At 46.2% G+C, this 23,284-nt stretch overlaps 1 protein-coding gene across 1 annotated transcript in view; it reads right to left on the reverse strand.

Moving 5' to 3' along the window:
* LOC308329479 (proton-coupled folate transporter) overlaps positions 1-23,284 on the reverse strand; it is a 96,562-nt gene that overhangs the window by 20,311 nt on the left and 52,967 nt on the right. Inside the window, exons 9-11 of the mRNA XM_080783800.1 lie at positions 17,280-17,418; positions 14,094-14,177; positions 6,407-6,563 (exon numbers count right to left, since the gene is read on the reverse strand). Of these exons, the coding sequence (XP_080639926.1) occupies positions 6,407-6,563; positions 14,094-14,177; positions 17,280-17,418 (380 nt within the window). The remainder of the gene's footprint in view (positions 1-6,406; positions 6,564-14,093; positions 14,178-17,279; positions 17,419-23,284) is intronic.

Raw genomic sequence — 23,284 nt, forward strand, 5'->3', positions numbered from 1 at the left:
TTTGTATTGGTGGTGGTGGTGGTGGTGGGGAGGGGGGCGGGGCGGGGGTCGGGAGACATGGCCATGAGCATTCCCGGGGTTCCCCAGCCAAAAACGTTGAGAACCCCCCCCCCCCCCTGCTCTAGTATATATGACTTTTGCATTAGACTCCGGAAAAGTAGTGTTTTCTTTTTTTGGACATATGAGGTTTCCACCCCGACATGAGCTCTTATTACTATCAAACCTCCGTCCTGCTCTGACAACGATCAGCCGAATGTCACTAGAAACACCCCGTTTAGAGTGCATGCAGGCACTGCAGCGCACTCACAACGTCATGCATACCTCCCGTTGTATAGGAGTACACTCACAACGTCATGCATACCTCCCGTTGTATAGGAGCACACTCACAACGTCATGATAATACCTCCCGTTGTATAGGAGCACACTCACAACGTCATGATAATACCTCCCGTTGTATAGGAGCACACTCACAACGTCATGATAATACCTCCCGTTGTATAGGAGCACACTCACAACGTCATGATAATACCTCCCGTTGTATAGGAGTACACTCACAACGTCATGATAATACCTCCCGTTGTATAGGAGCACACTCACAACGTCATGATAATACCTCCCGTTGTATAGGAGCACACTCACAACGTCATGATAATACCTCCCGTTGTATAGGAGTACACTCACAACGTCATGATAATACCTCCCGTTGTATAGGAGCACACTCACAACGTCATGATAATACCTCCCGTTGTATAGGAGCACACTCACAACGTCATGATAATACCTCCCGTTGTATAGGAGCACACTCACAACGTCATGATAATACCTCCCGTTGTATAGGAGCACACTCACAACGTCATGATAATACCTCCCGTTGTATAGGAGCACACTCACAACGTCATGATAATACCTCCCGTTGTATAGGAGTACACTCACAACGTCATGATAATACCTCCCGTTGTATAGGAGCACACTCACAACGTCATGATAATACCTCCCGTTGTATAGGAGTACACTCACAACGTCATGATAATACCTCCCGTTGTATAGGAGTACACTCACAACGTCATGATAATACCTCCCGTTGTATAGGAGTACACTCACAACGTCATGATAATACCTCCCGTTGTATAGGAGTACACTCACAACGTCATGATAATACCTCCCGTTGTATAGGAGTACACTCACAACGTCATGATAATACCTCCCGTTGTATAGGAGTACACTCACAACGTCATGATAATACCTCCCGTTGTATAGGAGCACACTCACAACGTCATGATAATACCTCCCGTTGTATAGGAGCACACTCACAACGTCATGATAATACCTCCCGTTGTATAGGAGTACACTCACAACGTCATGATAATACCTCCCGTTGTATAGGAGTACACTCACAACGTCATGATAATACCTCCCGTTGTATAGGAGCACACTCACAACGTCATGATAATACCTCCCGTTGTATAGGAGTACACTCACAACGTCATGATAATACCTCCCGTTGTATAGGAGTACACTCACAACGTCATGATAATACCTCCCGTTGTATAGGAGTACACTCACAACGTCATGATAATACCTCCCGTTGTATAGGAGCACACTCACAACGTCATGATAATACCTCCCGTTGTATAGGAGCACACTCACAACGTCATGATAATACCTCCCGTTGTATAGGAGCACACTCACAACGTCATGATAATACCTCCCGTTGTATAGGAGTACACTCACAACGTCATGATAATACCTCCCGTTGTATAGGAGTACACTCACAACGTCATGATAATACCTCCCGTTGTATAGGAGTACACTCACAACGTCATGATAATACCTCCCGTTGTATAGGAGCACACTCACAACGTCATGATAATACCTCCCGTTGTATAGGAGTACACTCACAACGTCATGATAATACCTCCCGTTGTATAGGAGCACACTCACAACGTCATGATAATACCTCCCGTTGTATAGGAGCACACTCACAACGTCATGATAATACCATCCCGTTGTATAGGAGTACACTCACAACGTCATGATAATACCTCCCGTTGTATAGGAGCACACTCACAACGTCATGCATACCTCCCGTTGTATAGGAGCACACTCACAACGTCATGCATACCTCCCGTTGTATAGCAGCACACTCACAACGTCATGATAATACCTCCCGATTGTTAGGAGTGCCAACGACCGAAGCTCCACCCTGGGGTAGCTCTGGTCCATATATAGCCTTCTACTATTTCTACGATTCTGCCCTGCGTCGTATAAGGCTATATGGGACTTTCAGGTTTTAAATCTCAAATCGAAATCAGACCAGCCTCTCCTCTTTAGCGTAAATAAAAAGAATGTTTTTGCTACTCACCAAAACAAAGGCGGGTCGTGTCATTAGAAAGCCTACTTTCCTTAGTGGACGCACTCTGAGAAAAATATTCTCTATGAGGCAGTTCTCTGGGCAATATCGGTAGAAGGCGCAGTGGAGTAACTAAAAGTATTTTTTTCCCGGTGGATACAAAATCCCCCTTTGGCCACAAAGTAGGCTTCCGTTTATACGTGTGGTGGGGGGCTACGTTAAACCCTGAGACTCGGGGAAGATATTAGACTTTTTTTTTAGGCCATCAGGCTGAGATTGCACTCCTTTAGTTTAAACCCAAATTTAAAGATAACCCCAAATAAATCAACTATCCAACCCACTTTGAAAACCACATTTTAAAACAAAGTCTAAACTAAAATGAAAATAGAAACCAATGAAACATTCAAAGCGATATTATCATGTTTATGCATATTTAATAATATGCATGCCCCATTGCCCACACTTGACATATTATGGGCTTCGACTGCCACCTGTTAGTCCTCTCAGACTGTATTCATATTGACACATCACAGACTTACAGGTGTAGAAGTGTGTGAAATTTATATTTTATGTGCAAGCCGCCAACCTCTGTGAGTCTGTCTGACACGGTACAGAGAGAGGGGAACTGAACCAACTGAAGCAACGTGGAAGGGGCTTGGAGAGCGTTTAGACATTTAACCCATTCTGACCGGGAACCCCATTTGGTGTTTTAAAACATTCGCTATTTTAAACTTTAGCTATTGAAAAATAGCAGACCTACAAGCTCATAGCGCGGCACCGAGTGCCGCGCTACGAGCTTGTAGGTCTGCTATTTTTTGAAAAATCCTGAAAATGTGGCGCAAATCTTTGAATATACATCTTCTTTCAGAGCGAACGTTTTTAACTAAAATATTTGCCCTGGAACTACATATGTTCAGAGGGGGGTGCAGGGCGGCCAATATATATACAGTTTTTGGGTTTCCTTGACATGAAAGACTTTGAGCACCACTGACACATAGAAACATGCGTTTTTCTGAAAACTGTCAGGATTTAGAAGACATTTGTAGAATCGACCTCAGGTCTAAAATGGGTTAAACACATGCTTGCGTTTTGGCAACTCGCCCACCGGCAGCAAACGGCTGGAGATGGAGGCGAGGCGGGTCACTCCTCTTACAGCAGTGGTTCTCAAACGCTGTTGGTTTTTGTATCGTACAAATGTATTTATATAGTGTGCCGCGGACCAGATCCTCCATAATTTATATATGCATGTGTTTTTTTTTCAAGCGAACACGTGGACTGTGAAAAGTGGACCGAGCAGGCAGTATCACTAATCAAATGGCAGGTGTGGGGAGTTCGCCAAATGAATCATAGGCTGGGGGTTGCCATGGCAATCCCAATCGAGTCCTTCCGGCTGTACGGGCGGAGTTTGAAGTCGGCCGGTCCAACGGTTCTCGACATATATACGTAAACTAACAGATCCCCGTGAATTTATTGTAAGATTAACCTATTATCGAACAATTTAGAAAGCGTTTTGAATTTTTTTTTGTAATCATTTGGTTTATAGGATTCTCTCTTCTGGGGGGTCCCTGGCACAGAAGATTCAGATGGCGGGTTCAAATAAATACACAACATGTCAGCTGGTCTAGAGGTATAGAAGGCATTTGTATAGAATCAGCCTCGGGGCCTTCATCAAAATATACGTGTATATGCTCTGGTCAAATGGATGAAATATAACACTGCATATTGTATTATTGTATGCACCAGAGAACCCAGATAAGAGGCTATAAACACCGTCATTTAGTTTGCAGTAAATATTTGACACCGCATAAAATACATCCCACGGTGTATGGACCAAATGACCATTTAGCTGCACGTCCTATACAGTAAACGGAAAGTATGCGAAAACAAGTTTCTAGCTGCAAAGTTTGGGAGGAATCAAATTAGCCATGTCTAATATGCAGGCAGTGATGCATGATGGATCAACATTTAAAAAATTAACTTGCTGACCACGACTTGCACTCGAATATGATTCCAAACCACGCGTGTGCGCTCGCACACGCACGTGCACACGCACACACACACACACACACACACACACACACACACACACACACACACACACACACACACACACACACACACACACACACACACACACACACAGTTTTGGGCTTGTTTTCGCCATCTCCTCAGTGAGGTCAGTGGTGTCGCTCTGCATGGTACGACACTCTATCCAATTAAAAATCAGAATCTAATGAAAGAAAATACACACACACCCACTTGTTTACACACAGACACAGACACACACAAACATCATCCAAACCAATTAAAATCCGCTAAAAGCTAATGGAATCTAGAACCAAAAAGTTTTATACGAGACAGAAGGAACGCTTCACTCTCCACGAGAAGGCCGGGAGAGTCATTAGTCACAGACAGATACACGCGCACGCACACACACACACGCACAAACATCAAGGTAGATTTAATCCAAATGGCGTCTCATCACAATTACGCTTCATTGTTGCGTGATTACCTTCCTATTCTATATGCAAAACTGCCTGCCTGCCTGCCTGCCTGCCCTGCCCGCATGCCTGACTGCCTGAGTATAGTTAGTATATAGTATTCTGCACTACTTTTAGTATTTTGTTATGTATTCCATAGGGCTGGACCACAGCACACATGGTCATAACATAGCATCAGCAACGTGCCACGGCCCCTATTGAGTGAAAGACACACTATTTCTAAAATAAATAAAATATTGAAAGGTGCAGTGAAAGACCATATTCGTGGTCATCATATGGGCAATATATATAATATAAATATTTTTGAGTGGTGCAACCACTCCTACAACCAGCAATGTCCGTGTACCTGTTTGTGTACCTGTTTGTTTGTCCGTGTACCTGTTTGTGTACCTGTTTGTTTGTGTACCTGAATGAGCACGAGTATGTGACTTATTAATAGCAGTAGGGGGCGCCAGAAACAGAGAGAGGGGTAGTGCTGTGTCTCTAATGACAGAGAGAGAGAGAGGGGGGGGGGGGGGGGGGAATTGCACCACTCAGTTCACACGTGTGTGATTTTTTTAATTACTTCCTGAAAACGAAAATGTGCTGCGTGATGACGTGTAGGGATAGACATCAATGAAAGCCAATAAAAATGATTGATTCCCATTGCTTCAATGTCCTCCAACACAGCTGGTTTTGATTAAAGAACTACTCCGTTAAACTCATTCAAGATAACATCCAGACAGTGTAGTACTCGTTTTAAACGTAATCATCACGCTGAAATATGCATATAGGCTGTGTATAGGTTAGAAATAATCCCCTGGCTTGGCCCTTTGCCCCTCGTCTCTCTGTCACTTTGTTTACAAACGGCACCGCACGTGAGAGGAAGTCACGGACTTATACCCCATAGCCTGGAGGGATGCGACGCTCTGATTGGTTCAGAAACTTCAGAGCCAGCGTTTCAAGCTGAAACGTCAAAATAAAATGCCCACCATTTCACCGTTTCACTACACCTTTAAAGCACTTGCGTTACAGTCTGTTTCTAATTTCTAATTTTACTCATAGAGGGCAAGAATAACATATTAAGGCATCATTCGTATTAGGTAGTGATCCTTTTAAGTATTTTGATGTATTTGGACTTTTACTCTTGAATAACATAACATAACTCATGATTGCATGTATTTTCTATACATTGTGGAATTCCTATGCCTTTACCCTAGTTTCCACCACTGGTAATAATTATAGCCTTCAAAGAGACAATTGTTTTTCGCTTTTTTTTGAACAATGCTCAGGGTTAACTGAGCAGCATGCGCACCGTTTGCACACAGAACGGAGTATAGTGTGACACTGCGGGCCACTCGGCATTATGACAATTACTGCAGGCAGCTGCGACCGCTTGATGCATTCCCTAATTATTCCTTATTATTTCCCGTGTCATTAAGATGACACATTCTGAACGTTTCACTTGCCAATGGCTTTTAGGCCAGAGTATAGCATTCAGTAGTACATCATGTGTTTGTGCAGAATTAGTGAGTGTGTTAAGTGACTGTGCGCGTGTGCGTGCGTGCACACTTACTGCAAGAGGATGAACAGCACGAGCATGAGCGTTGCCATGACGACGAAGGGCATCCCAGTGACGGTGGTCAAGGTGAGAGGGTACAGGCCGTTGAAGACGAGCCCACCGATCAGAATGCACAAGGCCTCTACGGAGGCCGACATGGAGAACATGGCCCCTATAGAGTAGACACACATGGGGACATATATATATAGAGAACATGGCCCCTATACACACACATAATGATAGAGAACATGCGCGTGCGTGTGTGCGTGTGTGTGTGTGTGTGTGTGTGTGTGTGTGTCTGTGTGTGCGCCTGTGCTTGTGTGTGTGTGTGTACAGATCAACAAACAAGAAGTCACGATTGGCCTTTGGTGTGACGTACATGACCCGCACGTTGCATCTCCGAAACGTTTTTTATTCACAGAATAAAATTCCATTTGTGGAAACAGAGACCCTTATTTGGTTTGTACGGCTGTATATACAGCCTGTAAATACGATAAGGGAAAACCCAGCGGCTGTGCCGTTTGTGAAACAAACTTCTCTAAATGATCGGAAACTCTTTACTTGTATAGGCTACTTTCTGTGGCAAAAGCGCTCAAACTGTATTCGTTTCTACCGTGGTTCTCGCTTCTTCCCCTTCTTGCATTTCTGGGGGGAAAAAATACACGAACGATTAACGAAGAAATTAGGTCAAAGATGATGTATGATGATGTATCAGAGCGCCCCCCCCCCCACTTCACACGGGTGTGATTGCATTACTTGTGAAACTGTGATGAGACAATGAAGTTGATTCTGACCCTGACAGGGTATCTAAACCAAGCTGTGTGTTCCATGTGAACCTCGGCTCGGACACAGTGTGGCCATGCATGCAATCTCTGTCGTCTGTCCTCTCCCACGTCAGCATGGTGTGTCCTCTCCGACGTCAGCATGGTGTGTCCTCTCCCACGTCAGCATGGTGTGTCCTCTCCCACGTCAGCATGGTGTGTCCTCTCCCACGTCAGCATGGTGTGTCCTCTCCCACGTCAGCATGGTGTGTCCTCTCCCACGTCAGCATGGTGTGTCCTCTCCGACGTCAGCATGGTGTGTCCTCTCCCACGTCAGCATGGTGTGTCCTCTCCCACGTCAGCATGGTGTGTCCTCTCCCACGTCAGCATGGTGTGTCCTCTCCCACGTCAGCATGGTGTGTCCTCTCCCACGTCAGCATGGTGTGTCCTCTCCCACGTCAGCATGGTGTGTCCTCTCCCACATCAGCATGGTGTGTCCTCTCCCACGTCAGCAGGTGTGTCCTCTCCGATGTCAGCAGGTGTGTCCTCTCCGACGTCAGCATGGTGTGTCCTCTCCCACGTCAGCATGGTGTGTCCTCTCCGAAGTCAGCATGGTGTGTCCTCTCCCACGTCAGCAGGTGTGTCCTCTCCCACGTCAGCAGGTGTGTCCTCTCCCACGTCAGCATGGTGTGTCCTCTCCCACGTCAGCAGGTGTGTCCTCTCCCACGTCAGCAGGTGTGTCCTCTCCCACGTCAGCAGGTGTGTCCTCTCCCACGTCAGCAGGCGTGTCCTCTCCCACGTCAGCAGGTGTGTCCTCTCCCACGTCAGCATGGTGTGTCCTCTCCCACGTCAGCATGGTGTGTCCTCTCCGACGTCAGCAGGTGTGTCAAAGTCATGCGATTTGTCACACACACGTTACGGCAGTGAAATTTGTTCTCCGCATTTGACCCATCTCTTGGAGCGGTGAGCCGCAGCCAAGGAGCGGTGAGCTGCAGCCGTGCCGCGCTCGGGAATATTTTGATTAGTAGATTTGACCCCCCCCCATCCAACCCTTTGATGCTGAGTGCCAAGCAGGGGTCCCATTTTTACAGTCTTTGTTTATGACCCGGCCTGGGGATCGAACCCCCGACCTCTCAGTTTCAGGGCGGACACTCTAACCACAAGGCCACTGAGCTGGTCTGCCATGTCGTCACGCTTTCTCCATCCAATGAGCTCGCAGCCATGGCACCTCGGGAGAGTTTGGGCGATATATATATAAGCTCTTTAACGGCATTTTTCATTTAAGTTCTTATAGCGTGATGCTCTCCGTAAAACACATCGTCGGCCTCACCTCCTTCCTCCTGGCCGCAGTGGGCCTGCTGTCGGTCGTGGTGGTCGTCAGGGACCTCCCCCGGGATGTCCCGGTGCTTCTGGCCCGGGCCGAGAGCGCCTGCTACTTCTGGCCCGTTGTGCAGGTGGCGGCGGCGGCGGCAGCCACGCCCCCGTCCGGTGGCTCCTCCTCCTCCTCCTCCTCCTCCTCTGTCCTCCTGCAGGGCGTCCGGTGCACCTTTGACCTCAAGGTGCTCGGCGCTCACGAAGTCCCGGAGGGGCGGCCCCCCCCCGCGGACCACCTCGCTCTGCACAAATACGCGTTTCCCCGCGCCGACGCGCTCCGGGTCCTGCAGCTGTGCGTGCGGACGGACACGGCGGCCGCGCTCGGGTTCACGGGCGGCGGCAGAGAGGCGGTTAGCTGCGGCTACGACGTGGTCCTAGTTGTGGACCCCCGACGCGCCCTGCCGGCCGTCCTGAGGACCTGCCTCCTCCTCCCCGTCGTCGTGGACCCCCAACGCGTCCTGCCGGCCGTCCTGTGGAGCTGCCTCGGCCTCTTCTTCTTCAACTTCGCCGTGTTCAGCGCGGCGTTCGGCGCCGCGCCGTTCGCGCTCGACCTCTGGGGCCGGCGGGCCCGGCGGAGACGCGGCGACGCCCTCCTGAGGAGCCTCCCCGTCCACGCGTACCACCGGTCGGACGACGGCGGCGATGGCGACGGCGGCGACCCTTGCTGCGCCATCTGCCTGGCAGAGTACGAGCCCGGGGACGCGCTGCGCACGCTGCCCTGCGCCCACGCCTTCCACGCGGCCTGCGTGGACCACTGGCTGACGGCCGTGAGGACCACCTGTCCCCTCTGCACGCAGAGGGTGGAGCTTAGAGCCACAGCCACCGTAAGGCCCCATATACCGACTCAGTCACTGCCAGAGTGAATACATAAATAACACAACTGAGTGTGCGGGTCATGACCGAAACAATAAGGTCGCAGAATGCAAGTGAGTGAGGCCGAAATGAGTTTGGAGTGAAATTAGTTTTCTCCGACGGGTGGCTGGCATCTCCCTTAGAGATAGGGTGAGAGGTTCAGTCACGCGGAGAGACTCGGAGTAGAGCCGCTGCTCCTTCGCCTGGAAAGAAGCCAGCTTAGGTGGTTCGGGGCATCTGGTTAGGATGCCTCTAGGGAGGTCCTCGATGCACGTCCCACTGGGAGGAGGACCAAGGCGCATGTGGAGGCATTACATCGACTCACTGGCCTTGGAACGCCTCTGGATCCCCCCAGGAGGAAGTCACTAATGTCGCTCTGGAGAGGGAAGTCTGGAGCTCTCTGGTGGTGCTGTTGGCCCCCGCGACCCGACTACGGATAAGCGGTTGAAGATTGATGGATGGAGGGATGGACTGCTGCAGCCATTTTCCGGCTTTCCCTATATACCGTTCCAGCAGTCACAGGCGTTCGATCGTGGATCCCCGGGTCGTTGTGAAGACGGAGGCTTAGTTATGGTCCGTTGGAAATGGCCAAGAGAGGAAGGCGGGGCGCGACACACAGCCGTTTCCCCCAGAAATGAACAGGAAGCGGAGTGACGGCAGAGTGAGTGAGTGACTGGCGATCACGTGATCTCCTGGATCTCTCTGTGAGCGAGGGTCAAACAGTGACTCATGTTAGCGAGCAGCGCCATCTATAGCGGCGAACAAGACGTGTTACACATATGGATATACAAGGTAATAATAAACAATAATAATAATAATAATAATAACGATAGTAATGTAATACGGTGAAATGTCCAAAATAGGGACCCAAGTTTGAACGTTATTAGAAAATGTATATGCTGACATTTTAAATGTAAAGAATAATTCATAATTGTGTATAGGCATACTGTATATACAGTATATTGCCATAATCATGTGTGGTTTAAAAAGCGAGGAACTGGCACGTCTGTCCGAGGTGCTCTTGGTCAGCGGAAAATGGGCCCAAGCGCGTCAGCCTTTTCTTTTCTTTTCTTTCTCCCACTTTAATTTTTTCTTCTCACAAGCATTTTAGAACCCCCTCAGGGAACCCAGAACCCCCTCAGGGAACCCAGGCTGGACAACACTTTGAGAACCACTGTAATAGAGCATAATATCATCTTACAGTATACTATAAATGCGCCACGTCTCTGTGTGTGTGTGTGTGTACGGTTGTAATGCACGTAACTCGAGAACCGTTTGACCCACCGACTTCACATTTGACACACGCGTTCCACACCCCCACAGGGAGTGCCGTGCCCGGCATCGAGTCGGTCGGACCCACGGTTCTCCAGAACCACCACAAAAGGCTCTGGTCAGGCTCTGCCAGTGCAGGGCCTAATGAGGCCAACTCCTTTCACCTGGGCCAGGCTCTGCCAGTGGGCCTAATAAGGCCAACTCCTTTCACCTGGGCCAGGCTCTGCCAGTGGGCCTAATGAGGCCAACTCCTTTCACCTGGGCCAGGCTCTGCCAGTGGGCCTAATGAGGCCAAATCCTTTCACCTGTGCAATTTCCAGCCTCTGCCTCAGCCAATTGAGGCTCAACCAATCAGGCTCTGCCAGTGGGCACAGGCACACACACACACCGGCTGACAGTTAAAACGGGTGCTATGTGACAACGTATATCACTAGGTTCCCAAGTTGCATCGTGCCCAAGTAGGCCGGTGGCCGACTGCGACGGGCAACGTACATGTCTAGTAAATGAAATGCACCACGTCTCTGTGTGAAGCCCGACACACACACACACCGGGTGCACAGCGACGCGACACAGGCAACTCCTGGAAAAAATAGAACAGTGGCGTATCGGAGCGCCAGGCGAGGCGTGAACGCGCGCCGGCCGGTGTGGGATAGGTTCATTGGAAATAATAACGGAGGCGGCTGTTTTGACGCGCGGCGTTCGCAGACGGTGTGTGTTGGGCTTGAGTATATACGTCTGTAATCCAAGTAACTCGAGAAGCGTTCGCCACCACCCACTTCGACACGCGCGTTCCACACCGCCACAGGGAGTGCAGTGCCCATATAGCCTTGAGTCGGTCACTATGTAATTCCCGATTTTGTATTGTTCCCGTCGTTCCCAAGTATAGGCCACGGTCTGACACGGGTGTATATAGGATCTAATTTACTGCCCAACAATTCAGCAGTGAGTGCCAAGGAAAAAACTCCCTTAAAATTGCCATGTGGGTTGTAGGTGAGCGTCACAAATGTGGCACATACATAGTGAGAGACCGGTTTTACATTTAGATTTGAAGGCCTTAATATCAGGCATACAACTCGGAATTACTCACACCATGTTTCTTTTTTTTTTGTTTTGTGTTTTTGTTTAGTTTCATAAAAGCCCTGTCCACCTCACTACCCCGGACCCCTCGGTCTCCCGGGACCCTAACAAAACCCAGACCAGGGCTAATGTGTTCTGAAATAACCCCACAGTCTGTCATTTAGAAACGTCGAATAACTTGCAATGCTTTTTAGGTAGAGGTCACTGAAAGGAAGAGGAGCGGAACGGCACATTCATTTGCAAATGAGCTTTTCTAGTATAAACGTCTGTCTTTTATCTGCCTCTCTGTACAATTCAAACCTCTTTGATAGCAGCACTTTTCACTCTTTTTTTTAAGTATGTCCTTTCATGGTTGTGAGCCGTGACAGTCTAACATCTAAATGACTTCAGGCACAATGTGTAAGAGAGGATGAGGGTCCATTTGCCCATGCACGCTTTTATCTCTTCTTCACATTTCATGTGACAATTGGGGGCATTTCCGAGTTCACCAACTAAATCACATAGATATATATTTTTTGTATTATATTAAACCGTGCCATAGCAACCCCAGCTATTCTGGGGGGGAACATTTTCGGCGAAGAGATTCAGTGTTTAAGGAAACGAGAGCAGACCAAGCAGAGGCGGCAGGTGGCTCAGGGGTGGACAGGGAACTGTGAGGTTGCCAGTTCGATCCCTGTGGGCTCCCCCGGATTTAGTGTGGAAGTGTCCTCGAGCAAGACACTGAACACCAAATTGCTCCCGATGTGCAGGTTGGTGCCTTGCATGGTTTACTCCGCCATCGGTGTATGAATGGGTGTGGGAATGGGTGAATGAAAGCACGGAACAGCGCATGTTCGCCAACCTTAGCGCATGTTCGCCAACCTTAGCGCATGTTCGCCAACCTTAACGCATGTCCGCCAACCTTAACGCATGTTCGCCAACCTTAGCGCATGTCCGCCAACCTTAGCGCATGTCCGCCAACCTTAACGCATGTTCGCCAACCTTAGCGCATGTCCGCCAACCTTAGCGCATGTCCGCCAACCTTAACGCATGTCCGCCAACCTTAACGCATGTTCGCCAACCTTAGCGCATGTTCGCCAACCTTAACGCATGTTCGCCAACCTTAGCGCATGTTCGCCAACCTTAACGCATGTCCGCCAACCTTAACGCATGTTCGCCAACCTTAGCGCATGTCCGCCAACCTTAGCACATGTCCGCCAACCTTAACACATGTCCGCCAACCTTAACGCATGTCCGCCAACCTTAACGCATGTCCGCCAACCTTAATGCATGTCCGCCAACCTTAACGCATGTCCGCCAACTTCAAACTTGGCTCCCACAGCATGTTCACCAACCTTAACGGATGTTGGCCAACCTTAACGCATGTTCGCCAACCTTAACGCATGTTCGCCAACCTTAACGCATGTGCGCCAACCTTAACGCATGTTCGCCAACCTTAGCGCATGTCCGCCAACCTTAACGCATGTCCGCCAACCTTAACGCATGTCCACCAACCTTAACGCATGTTCGCCAACCTTAGCGCATGTTCGCCAACCTTAGCGCATGTCCGCCAACCTTAACGCATGTCCGCCAACTTCAAACTTGGCTCCCACAGCATGTTTGCCAACCTTAACGCATGTTCACTAACCTTAATCCGATCGTTGTTTCCGCATGTCGGTCCTATGGTATGTCGGAGATAAGCATGCACGACCCGTATGTCCACACCAGTTTGTTTTCAGGGAATAACCATGTGTTCCAATGGGTCAACTGTAGTTAGTATTTAGACACAAACTTTTACTTGTCATTGTTTCAATATTTAATAAAACCCATATTTAATAAGCCCATATTGTTGAGCGGAGTCACTCAGGGCTCAATGCTAATGTATTGTCTGCTTTCTGTTATAGATGCCATGTTCTCCTTGTCAGCCTCAGTAGAATAGGCCTAATTCATTACATATCGTATAACTGCAGGCTTTATTTTTTTTGTGATGATTTGATTGGCTGAGCATGGAATGTGATGATTTGATTGGCTGAGCAGTAGTAAGTACATTATTTTATCACTTGGTAAAAGTGAGGGCAGAAATGTGAAGACGCCAAAAGTGATTGGCTGGAATGACATTTGTGATGATTTGATTTGCTGAGCACGTAATGTGATGTATGATGGTAAGAGCGCCCCTCACTTCCCACAAGTGTGATTTTTTCACTTATATACTTACACATTTTCATCCCACGGTTTTTGCAACCCATTTTTTCACCCATGTGTCAATCATCAAATGTAATCCCGGGAGACCATAATACAGAGACCAGATTATACTGCATGTTTTCAGAGAGAAAACGTGCGTGCGTACGTGCGTGCGTGTATCGTGTATGTGTGCGTGCACGTTGTACCTTGTTCATGTGGCTCCACTATAGCAGAAGCCAGTGATCTGATCACAGCCTGGGTGATGCCTGATGGAGCCCCGATTACACACACTGTAACACACACACACGCACGCACGCACGCACACACACACACACACACACACACACACACACACACACACACACACACACACACACACACACACACACACACACACACACACACACACACACACACACACACACACACACACACACACACACACACACACACACACACACACACACACACACACACACAGTAGACAGAGCACGGTTACTGAAAAGCTTTTGACGGTTTTGTGTGCCGCTGTATAGTGTGATCAAGAACTCAAGAAGGTATGAATAACTTATAGGAAAAGAACACACACATAAGTTAGAATAAGGAGATAAGAGGTTTCTGCCCGACAGCAACGATCACATCAGCAGCTCCAACGTGCCATGCGTGATGCCGCTGAGGAATACAAAAAGCAAGCAGCCGCAACTTCGTTCCATCTTTTTTCACAAGCCATCAATTTTAAAACCTGATTCTCCGGTTGCACATGACGGTTGTCGGAAGCTGCCCTGAATGACAATGTTTTTCACGCCAACGATCCAATCACTCCCAATTTGATATATATTTTTTTGCCGTGGACGAGAAGAAGAAAAAAGCGCTTTCAATATTTTTCCAAACATTTAAAAAAGAAATAGCAGATGTACACAAGATTGCAGCGTGGCACTAATTGTGATGAGTTTTTGTGAGCTTGAAAATCAATTTTTTGAATAGCCCACAACCCCACATGGATGAACCCATTTAGTCCCGAGGTCGATTCTACAAATTATAACTAATTTAAAAGAGAAACCTATGATATGAAATTGGCCACTGACCCCTCTTCTGTAAATATGTTACCCCCCCCCCCCCCCGCCCCAGAAGCAAAGATATGAGTAAAAAACATCCGCTGTGAAATAATATATATTCAAAGATTTGCACACATTTTCATGACTTCAAAAATAGCAGATCTACAAGCATACGACCAAATCAGTTGAGCTGTTCCTGAGAGCAATTTCAATAAAAGTCCCTATATGATGTGAATTTAAGCCTGATTGTTCAAATGTGAGTATTTTTTGGGGATAGAAAACACATAGGGGAGCCCAAAAAACACCAAAAAGTTGAATTGTATATGTTATAGGTCCTTTAACCGCAGAAATATCACTTGTAACCTACAGTTATTAATGACAAAGGAAACATACAAACAAAAAGGCATATAAGGTCCCTACATGCTCCAGCTTTAGTCATCCACACACACACACACACACACACACACACACACACACACACACACACACACACACACACACACACACACACACACACACACACACACACACACACACACACACACACACACACACACACATTTAGTCATCTGAAAACTTGTAGCCGTCTAAAAAAAGTCTATATGTCACTAACGAACTAGCTGATGCCAACCCTCCCACGTTTTCTGTCGCTAAAGAACGACAAGTGTGATTCAATAATTCAGGCCAGACCGAAGGGTATACAAAGACATTCCGTCTAGTGACCACCATACATAAATATTGAAGGGATCATTCTATTTTATTTTAGGTTTTCTGAGCTCAAATGCACCCAAAAAAACCCTGAACTTTTAACATTCAGTACATTTTCTGTGGTCTGGGGTTGTGCAGTCTTACCGTAACCTGACCTCACACACTTCACAGGCAAATCTTTGCCTGTGAAGTGTGTGAGGTTACGGTAAGACTGCACAAATCCCATATATGTGACCAGATTTGACTGAGAGCCTGCCATCACGCAGATTCCAGCGTTTCACCAGAGGAGAAAAACTGTTTTTTTTTTTTAAATTAGTTAATAGCACAGGCAGACTCTTCACATACTAGAGCATGTCTGAAATAAGTGTCAGGAGCTGAAATCAACATGTAGCTATAGGCGTAATGTTAGAGGCCACAGAAGTGAACCTTTCAAGCCTGTTTTCTCAACTTGTTGTTTTCTGCAAGACATCACTCTATAAGCAGTATCTCCAAAACTGCTGGGTCAAACTGAACAACCGCAGTCAACCAATAACTCTATTTGAAGCTATATGATTCCCTGCTTTCATATGACATGAAAACAAAAGAACATTCAAAAACATCTAATGGCAGTCACATTATGACAATGGGATTTTCCAGCAGATGTCACCAAAGGATTCAGAACACACAGAGAAAACCACAGAGCACCGACTTAATCCACTGAATGTTCAAACTTGTGGTTGCTTGGGTGTAATTGGGTCATAAAACCAAAAAGAAAAAACGAATGAAAATGAATGTCATGAAACCTTTTAATATAAATAGGAATCACAGGAAAACGGGTGACTTAATAGCTAGTGATATAGCTATTAACCCATTCTGAACGGGAACCCATATTGGTGTTGGCATCATGTTATGCTTTAGCTATTGAAAAATAGCAGATCTACAAGCTCATAGCGCGCCACCGAGTGGCGCGCTATGAGCTTGTATGTCTGCTATTTTTGAAAAATCGAAGAACGACTGACATTTTTAGAATCTGATCTCAGGTCAGAATGGGGTAATCAGACAAGTGTGTGTCCAGTGGAAAACCTCGTATGAATCTGATCTCAGGTCAGAATGGGTTAAAACAAAGATGCCTTACTGGCCGCTGCAGTTCATTGGAGCGACGTGTCTCGTCAAGCGCCGAAGTGCTGAAGGAACGCTGCGTTCAAGCGACGTCACTCGTGCGACTCCTCCATGTCTCTCGCTGTCACTCAAACTATACTGGCCAATCGCAGCGAGTCTTTTCCGGGACTTACAGTATATGTTACGCACGCGGGAGCTTTCGACAAGCTTCCGCTCATGCTTCCGCTAATATGCTTTGCGAGGAATCTCTGGGAAATTGTGCCTTCAATCTCTTTATGTCTATGAGTGAAATGAGTATGATGGTAAATATGGCCGCCTTTATCCAAGGCGGTTTGCATAGATTGTGCACTACATTGACACATTCACACACACACATTTATACACCGATGGCGGCGGAAACCATGCAAGGCACCAACCAGCACATCGGGAGCAATTAGGGGTTCAGTGTCTTGCTCAAGGACACTGAAGAACGGGTGGATGTCTAGAGTTGGAGCATGCACAAGAGCCTTATAAAGAGAGCATATATCTCACCTAGAAATACCATCCACGTGTTGGTGGAAAAAGCCAGTGTAATGAACGAGGCTGCCCTGCAGAGGGCGCTCACCTTGGCCAGAGTCTGCTCTCCTACGCACCTCAGCAAGACAGGAAACACGAAGAGCAGCACCACGCCCTGGAACACAAGACGCACCTCGTCAAGACAGGAAGTACAAAGAGTATAACACCACGCCCCGGAACCTCAGCAAGACCATAGATATTAAATATATCGATGGTCTCTCGACTGTTGACTAAGGAAAAGAGGGCGCTGTTTTTCCTTTGTTTTGCCAATGGCTTCCCAGATCGTAAACCCCCCCCCCCCATGCACAAATTACTATCACCACAATACTGTACCAATACACAAATTACTAGCACAACAATACTGTACCAACACCACCACCAACAATAATAATCATACATCTTAATTTGATGTGTCTTGTAGCCTGCAGTCTGTGTCGGAGTTTTCACTCCACTTAAGCTATTTTGGGCGGGAACGCCTTTTAGTGTTTCAAGCATTATGTTATACATTAGCTATTGAAAAATGGCAGAGCTACAAGCTCATAGCGTTCCACCGAGTGGCGCGCTACGAGCTTGTATAGGTTTTCTATTTTTGAAAAATCGTGAAAATGTGGCGTAAATCTTTGAATATATATCCTTTCAGAGTTTCACTTTTAACTCTTTGCTTCTGGAGGGTCCCTGCGTGGAATAAGATGGGGGTCGGCGGCATATTACATATCATTTTTGGGGTCCTTGACATGAAATATTGTGAACCACTGATATAGAAACATGAGGTTTTTCAGAAAAAAATACTTTTTTAAAATTTCAACGTCAGGCCTAAATGGGTTAAAACTCTTCTGGGACGCAAACGGTCTCATTCATGCGCGATGCGTGATTGCGCGTGCATGTGAACTCCGCTTATGTTGAACCTCACGTGCACGCCCTGTCGTGCATGATGATGATGATGCGGCTGTTTATTGGCAGCGTAATAAATAATAGAGTGAGAGACGTGTCGTGTTTGGGAGGTAATGAGGACACTTTAGGATAATATTATACAGTTAGTTCATCATCAACTGAATTCTGGATATGACAGTTTTGTTGTTGTGAAATCTTGGACCCATATTTTATGTAATTAATCGAGAAATGTCTTTTGTGTTTTTTTGGATTCTCCATGAAGGCACCGCAACACAAATCAACTCAGCACAAAAAGTTTGGAAACTTACATTTGTTCCAGTATTTTCCGCCGTTGTGGCACATTCTTTGGGGGGAGCTACCAGGGGGGCAGTCAGACAGATATTTTGTGAAGCCACTAAGGAAATGAAAGTTCATATAATGGCCTGTTGTGGCGCTATCACTGGACCCAGAAAAACCCATAGCCCCATAGAAGTCCATGTATTTTGGCCCAACTTCACCTAGACTGTATTACCTTAATAAACATGGTCATGAATACTTTTTGCTTCCAGTCACTAGTTTAAAGTCTCATTTCTAATGTCATAATATTCTTTTTGGAAAATTATGGTCCCATGTATAAAAAAAAATGACCATAAAGTCGCGCATGTTCTGAGGGGCGTGGCTACCGTTACAGTCTATGAACAGGATCCCCCACCCACTCGAGTCAAAATAAAAACCAACGAAGAAGAAGGGGGGAAGTCCCGCCTCGTTGTCTGGGCCAGCCAATGGGCCAGCTGGGCCTGGGCCCGGATATAGAAAGATGTCTGCTTACTGACACATAGAGAGAGGCTTCATTTTACATTCATGTTAGACCCGCGGAACGCTTTGTCCATATTTTTTACAGTCTATGGGAGCTACACACACATTTAGCTGTGACGCTCATTCCACGAATGCCCAATCCTTACAATCTATATACCTCATTGTAAAGGTGACTAATTAACGATTAAAATAATAATCTTCAGCCAATATATTTACTGCAGAAAAAAAGCAATAAGAATAGTCAATAAAGTAAATTACTATGAAAACACAAATTCACTGTTTCTAAATTCACATACATTAAAGTTTTTTGATTTAAGTTGATTTTAAAACAGCACAATTATTATTTAAAGCAAGACATAATCTTCTGCTTCCTGAAAATATCCAAAAAAGGTTTAGGGATAGAGATGGGAGGTATGAGCTGAGAGGGGAACTAACCTTAAAACAAATAAGTGTTGGAACTACCTTAAAGAGCATGTGTGTTTCTGTTCATGGAGTTAAGCATATCTTCAACAGTATTTTGGAATACGTTGAGATAAGGATAGGCACTAATAAGCTGTTTTTGTGTAATGTCTCTCTGAAAGATCGAAATAAACTATTCATTCAATATACTGTAGAATACAATACCAATTGGTATTATTAAAGTGGAGAAATAATGGACCAAATGTAAATGACCTAACTTTGTAGGTAATTTGAGTTTATAAGAATTATCAGTCAAATAAAGGCTTCAGGGTGAGTAGGGGGGGGGGGGGGGGGGGTGTTAAAAACTATATATGTACAATCTCACAGCACAGCACGTCACTGGAATTGGAAAAGAAAACATTTTAGAATGTTAACTCAAATACACAATACTGCCAGGCCTTTGGCCCATGGCAGAAATGGATTTGGACAGGCAGCTGTCTGTCCTCGCCTTATGGTATAGATACGCCACTGCTTCCAAGTCCTTCAAATCTCCAAAAACAATTGGAAAAATAACAAGTCCACAAAACACGCAACGTCAATCTTCAATTTCAGTTTGAAATTTTATAGTATTTGCCAGTTTAGTTTATTTTCTCGTTTTTGAAAAGTTTTTTTGTTTTTGTTTTATAATTTTCTATCCCACGATTTTGTAACCCAGTTTTCTTTTCACCCTGTGCCAATTATCTAATGTATTCCTGGGCGCTACACTTCCTCTGCCAACCTGGGGGGGCAGCGGACTGACCTCATGCCTCCTTCTATGCATGAGGAGTCCAAGCTGCTTCTTTTCACCTGACAGAGGGGAATTTCCCCGGCCGGACGTAGCGCGTGGAAGGAACACGTTATTCCGACCAGTTCCTTTCCCCTCCATCAGGCGCCCCGGCTGGCCAGGGGGAGGTAGTTTTAGAGACCAGGATTACGGCATGTTTTTGTGAGGGTATCTACCCTATAGGGGACACGGGGAGAACATGCAAACTCCACACAGAAGGGCCCTATCGCCAACCCCCGCCTCGGGTATGGGCACTGAGGAGGGAACACGCCGCCAGTGCCCACAGCGTCCCCAGCGGGAATCGAACCCAGGACCTTCTAGCTGTGAGGCGACGGCACTACCAACTGTGCCACTATAAGTTTTAGTTAAATGTTGATCACAGATGCAAGGTATCCACATGACAGCAACAAAAACCATGAATCACAGAATAGCGAAGGCTAATGGCCAACCCCCATTCCTGGAGAGATGCTATAGTATAGCCCACCATTAACACGTACTTTACAAAGCATTACTGTAGCAGAAAACCCAGCGTTGACACTTAAAGCATTTAGATCTGACACTATAGATTCTACAAAATGTCTTCTATAAACAGTTTTCTGAAGAAAAAAAAAACCTATGTTTCTATGTCAGTGGTGCTCAACCTTTTTCATGTCAAGGACCCCCAGAATTATTTGGCTGCGGACCCCCATGTGAAAATATGTACGGTAGTTCCAGGGACCCCCCCCCCCAGAACCAAATATTCGAGTTAAAAATGTTCGCTGTGAAATAATAATATATATTCAAAGATTTGCGTCACATTTTCACCATTTTTCAAAAATAGCAGATCTACGAGCTCGTAGCGCGCTATGAACTTGTAGATCTGCGATTTTTCAATAGCTAAAGTATAACATAATGCTAAAAAAAACCCCACCAAAAGGGGGTCCCTCCCGTTCTGAACGGGTTAAAGCATTTCTGTATCTGAAAAAGCCAGCTTAACAAAGCATTCCTGACACTCTCTGACTCACATTGTGTGTGACGCACATTAAAATACATACCTTAACAAAGCATTTCTGACACGCTCTCTGACTCACATTGTGTGTGACGCACGTTAAAATACATACCTCGCAGAACATGCTTTCAGACAGGGCAGCCTCCATTCGCCCTAATGGCTTCATACGGTGTGTGCAAAATATGCAGAGCGTTACCTTTTGCATAATGTTATGTATGCAGAGAAAATATGTCTGTCAGACTGTCAATGTGTGAGAATGACGTGTAGAGAGAGAGAGAGAGAGAGAAGAAGAATGGAGTGTGGGGCGAATATGTGATAATATAAGGAATCCCATAATGTCATCCCTGTCGGGTGGAAACCTCATATGTGACTGGGCCTGGCAAAAAGGCCCTAATTTCTCAGTTACTATAGCCATGTTGAAGAATTCTGTGTTTACAAAGACGCAACACGCTAATGGGCGGCGTGAGTTCCGTTTGTGTCCGAGCATATAGGCATGGCTGAGGCATGGTAACGCCCGCCTGCCTGTGATTGGTCTACTGACACTGCCCGTCTTGACTGTCCTCCGAGACGCGAGGCTCGTGGTGAGATTGAGAAATAAATAATAGGCTACGAGATTGCTTGGATTGAATAACACGTATGTTGTACTGTGATTTGATTGAATAACACGTATGTTGTACTGTGATTTGATTTAATAACACGTATGTTGTACTGTGATTTGATTTAATAACACGTATGTTGTACTGTGATTTGATTTAATAACACGTATGTTGTACTGTGATTTGATTTAATAACACGTATGTTGTACTGTGATTTGATTTGCGTGTGTTCTAAATAAAGTGTTTGTGTTGATTGTCGTGTATTAATCTAATTATAGTAAACTAATACTATTACACTAAAATGGATAAAGATGAAGGGAAAAATATATTTTGATAGTACAATAATGTTTCAAGTTTACACAATCCCATTACAATGAAAACCTATCACGGCCATTTGCACCTGCATGGTGTATTTCAAAAACAAGTATATTAAACGGATATATAAACTGAAAGTGTCATCCTGGTGACGATATAGAGCTGTGTTTCACGAGCATAAATATCATCTGTCGGGTGCGGGGAAAAAAAACCCTTATGTCCAAAACGGTTACTTTTCACGATTCAAATTCAAAAACTGCAAAAGCATCAGATCGACAAGCTCACAATGTGTCGCTTGTAAGATCTTCTACGTTTGGTGCTTTTGTGTAACAAGTACACAGCGTTAATTTACGGGGGGAAAAAAAACACAGAAAAAGTCTGAACGTTGGAGACGAGAGGTTTCTCTCCCCGACAGTGACAATATAGCCTATAATTCAGTTGGAGATAAAACCTGGTCCCGGAGCCCACATCATCAGAGCTCCACAGGTCCCAGCACAATGACGCCAGTATAATGGACATAATCTGCAAGAGTTCCTGGGGCCATCCGATCCCATCCCCGCATCTTATACTTCAGGGAATAACTTTTCTAAGACGTTCCGGGGAGATTCCTTTGAGAAAATAGCTGCATTTCTTTTTTTTACGAGGCGGTAGTATATATATTGTTTAGTTCCATCTAGGAATTGCTCCCCTCGGGTGTTTTTTTCCTGGAGGTCCAGACAAACGCACGCACGTGAGCACGCACGCACGCACGCACGCACGCACGCACGCACGCACGCACGCACGCACGCGCTTCATTCCTAACAGTCTGAAGATCTCATAAAGTAAAGCCTGGACCTGGAACTTGAACTCGACCCCCCCCCCCCCCAACCCCACCCCGACTCCCACGGGTTGCAGGCAGGTAGAATTATGGGATACATGCCGGTCCAGTGGGCACCAAAACCTTGTGGTGCTCAATCTCCTTGCATGTCAAGGACCACCCACATTATATTATGTGTTTTGCTGCGGACCCCCATCTCAACTAGATTTTGTGCCATGCAGGGCGGGACCTCCAGAAGCAAGAGACTTGAGGTTTTTCTTCCTCCTATATGCAGCTTTTGTCCACACACTTCTCATTATTTTGCCATTGACAATGAAAGGAAAAATTAGGTCCAAATGTTCGCCAAATATGACATAA

This window comes from Protomyctophum bolini, assembly GCF_963924005.1.
Source record: "Protomyctophum bolini genome assembly, chromosome: 15".
Taxonomy (NCBI): Eukaryota; Metazoa; Chordata; class Actinopteri; order Myctophiformes; family Myctophidae; genus Protomyctophum; species Protomyctophum bolini.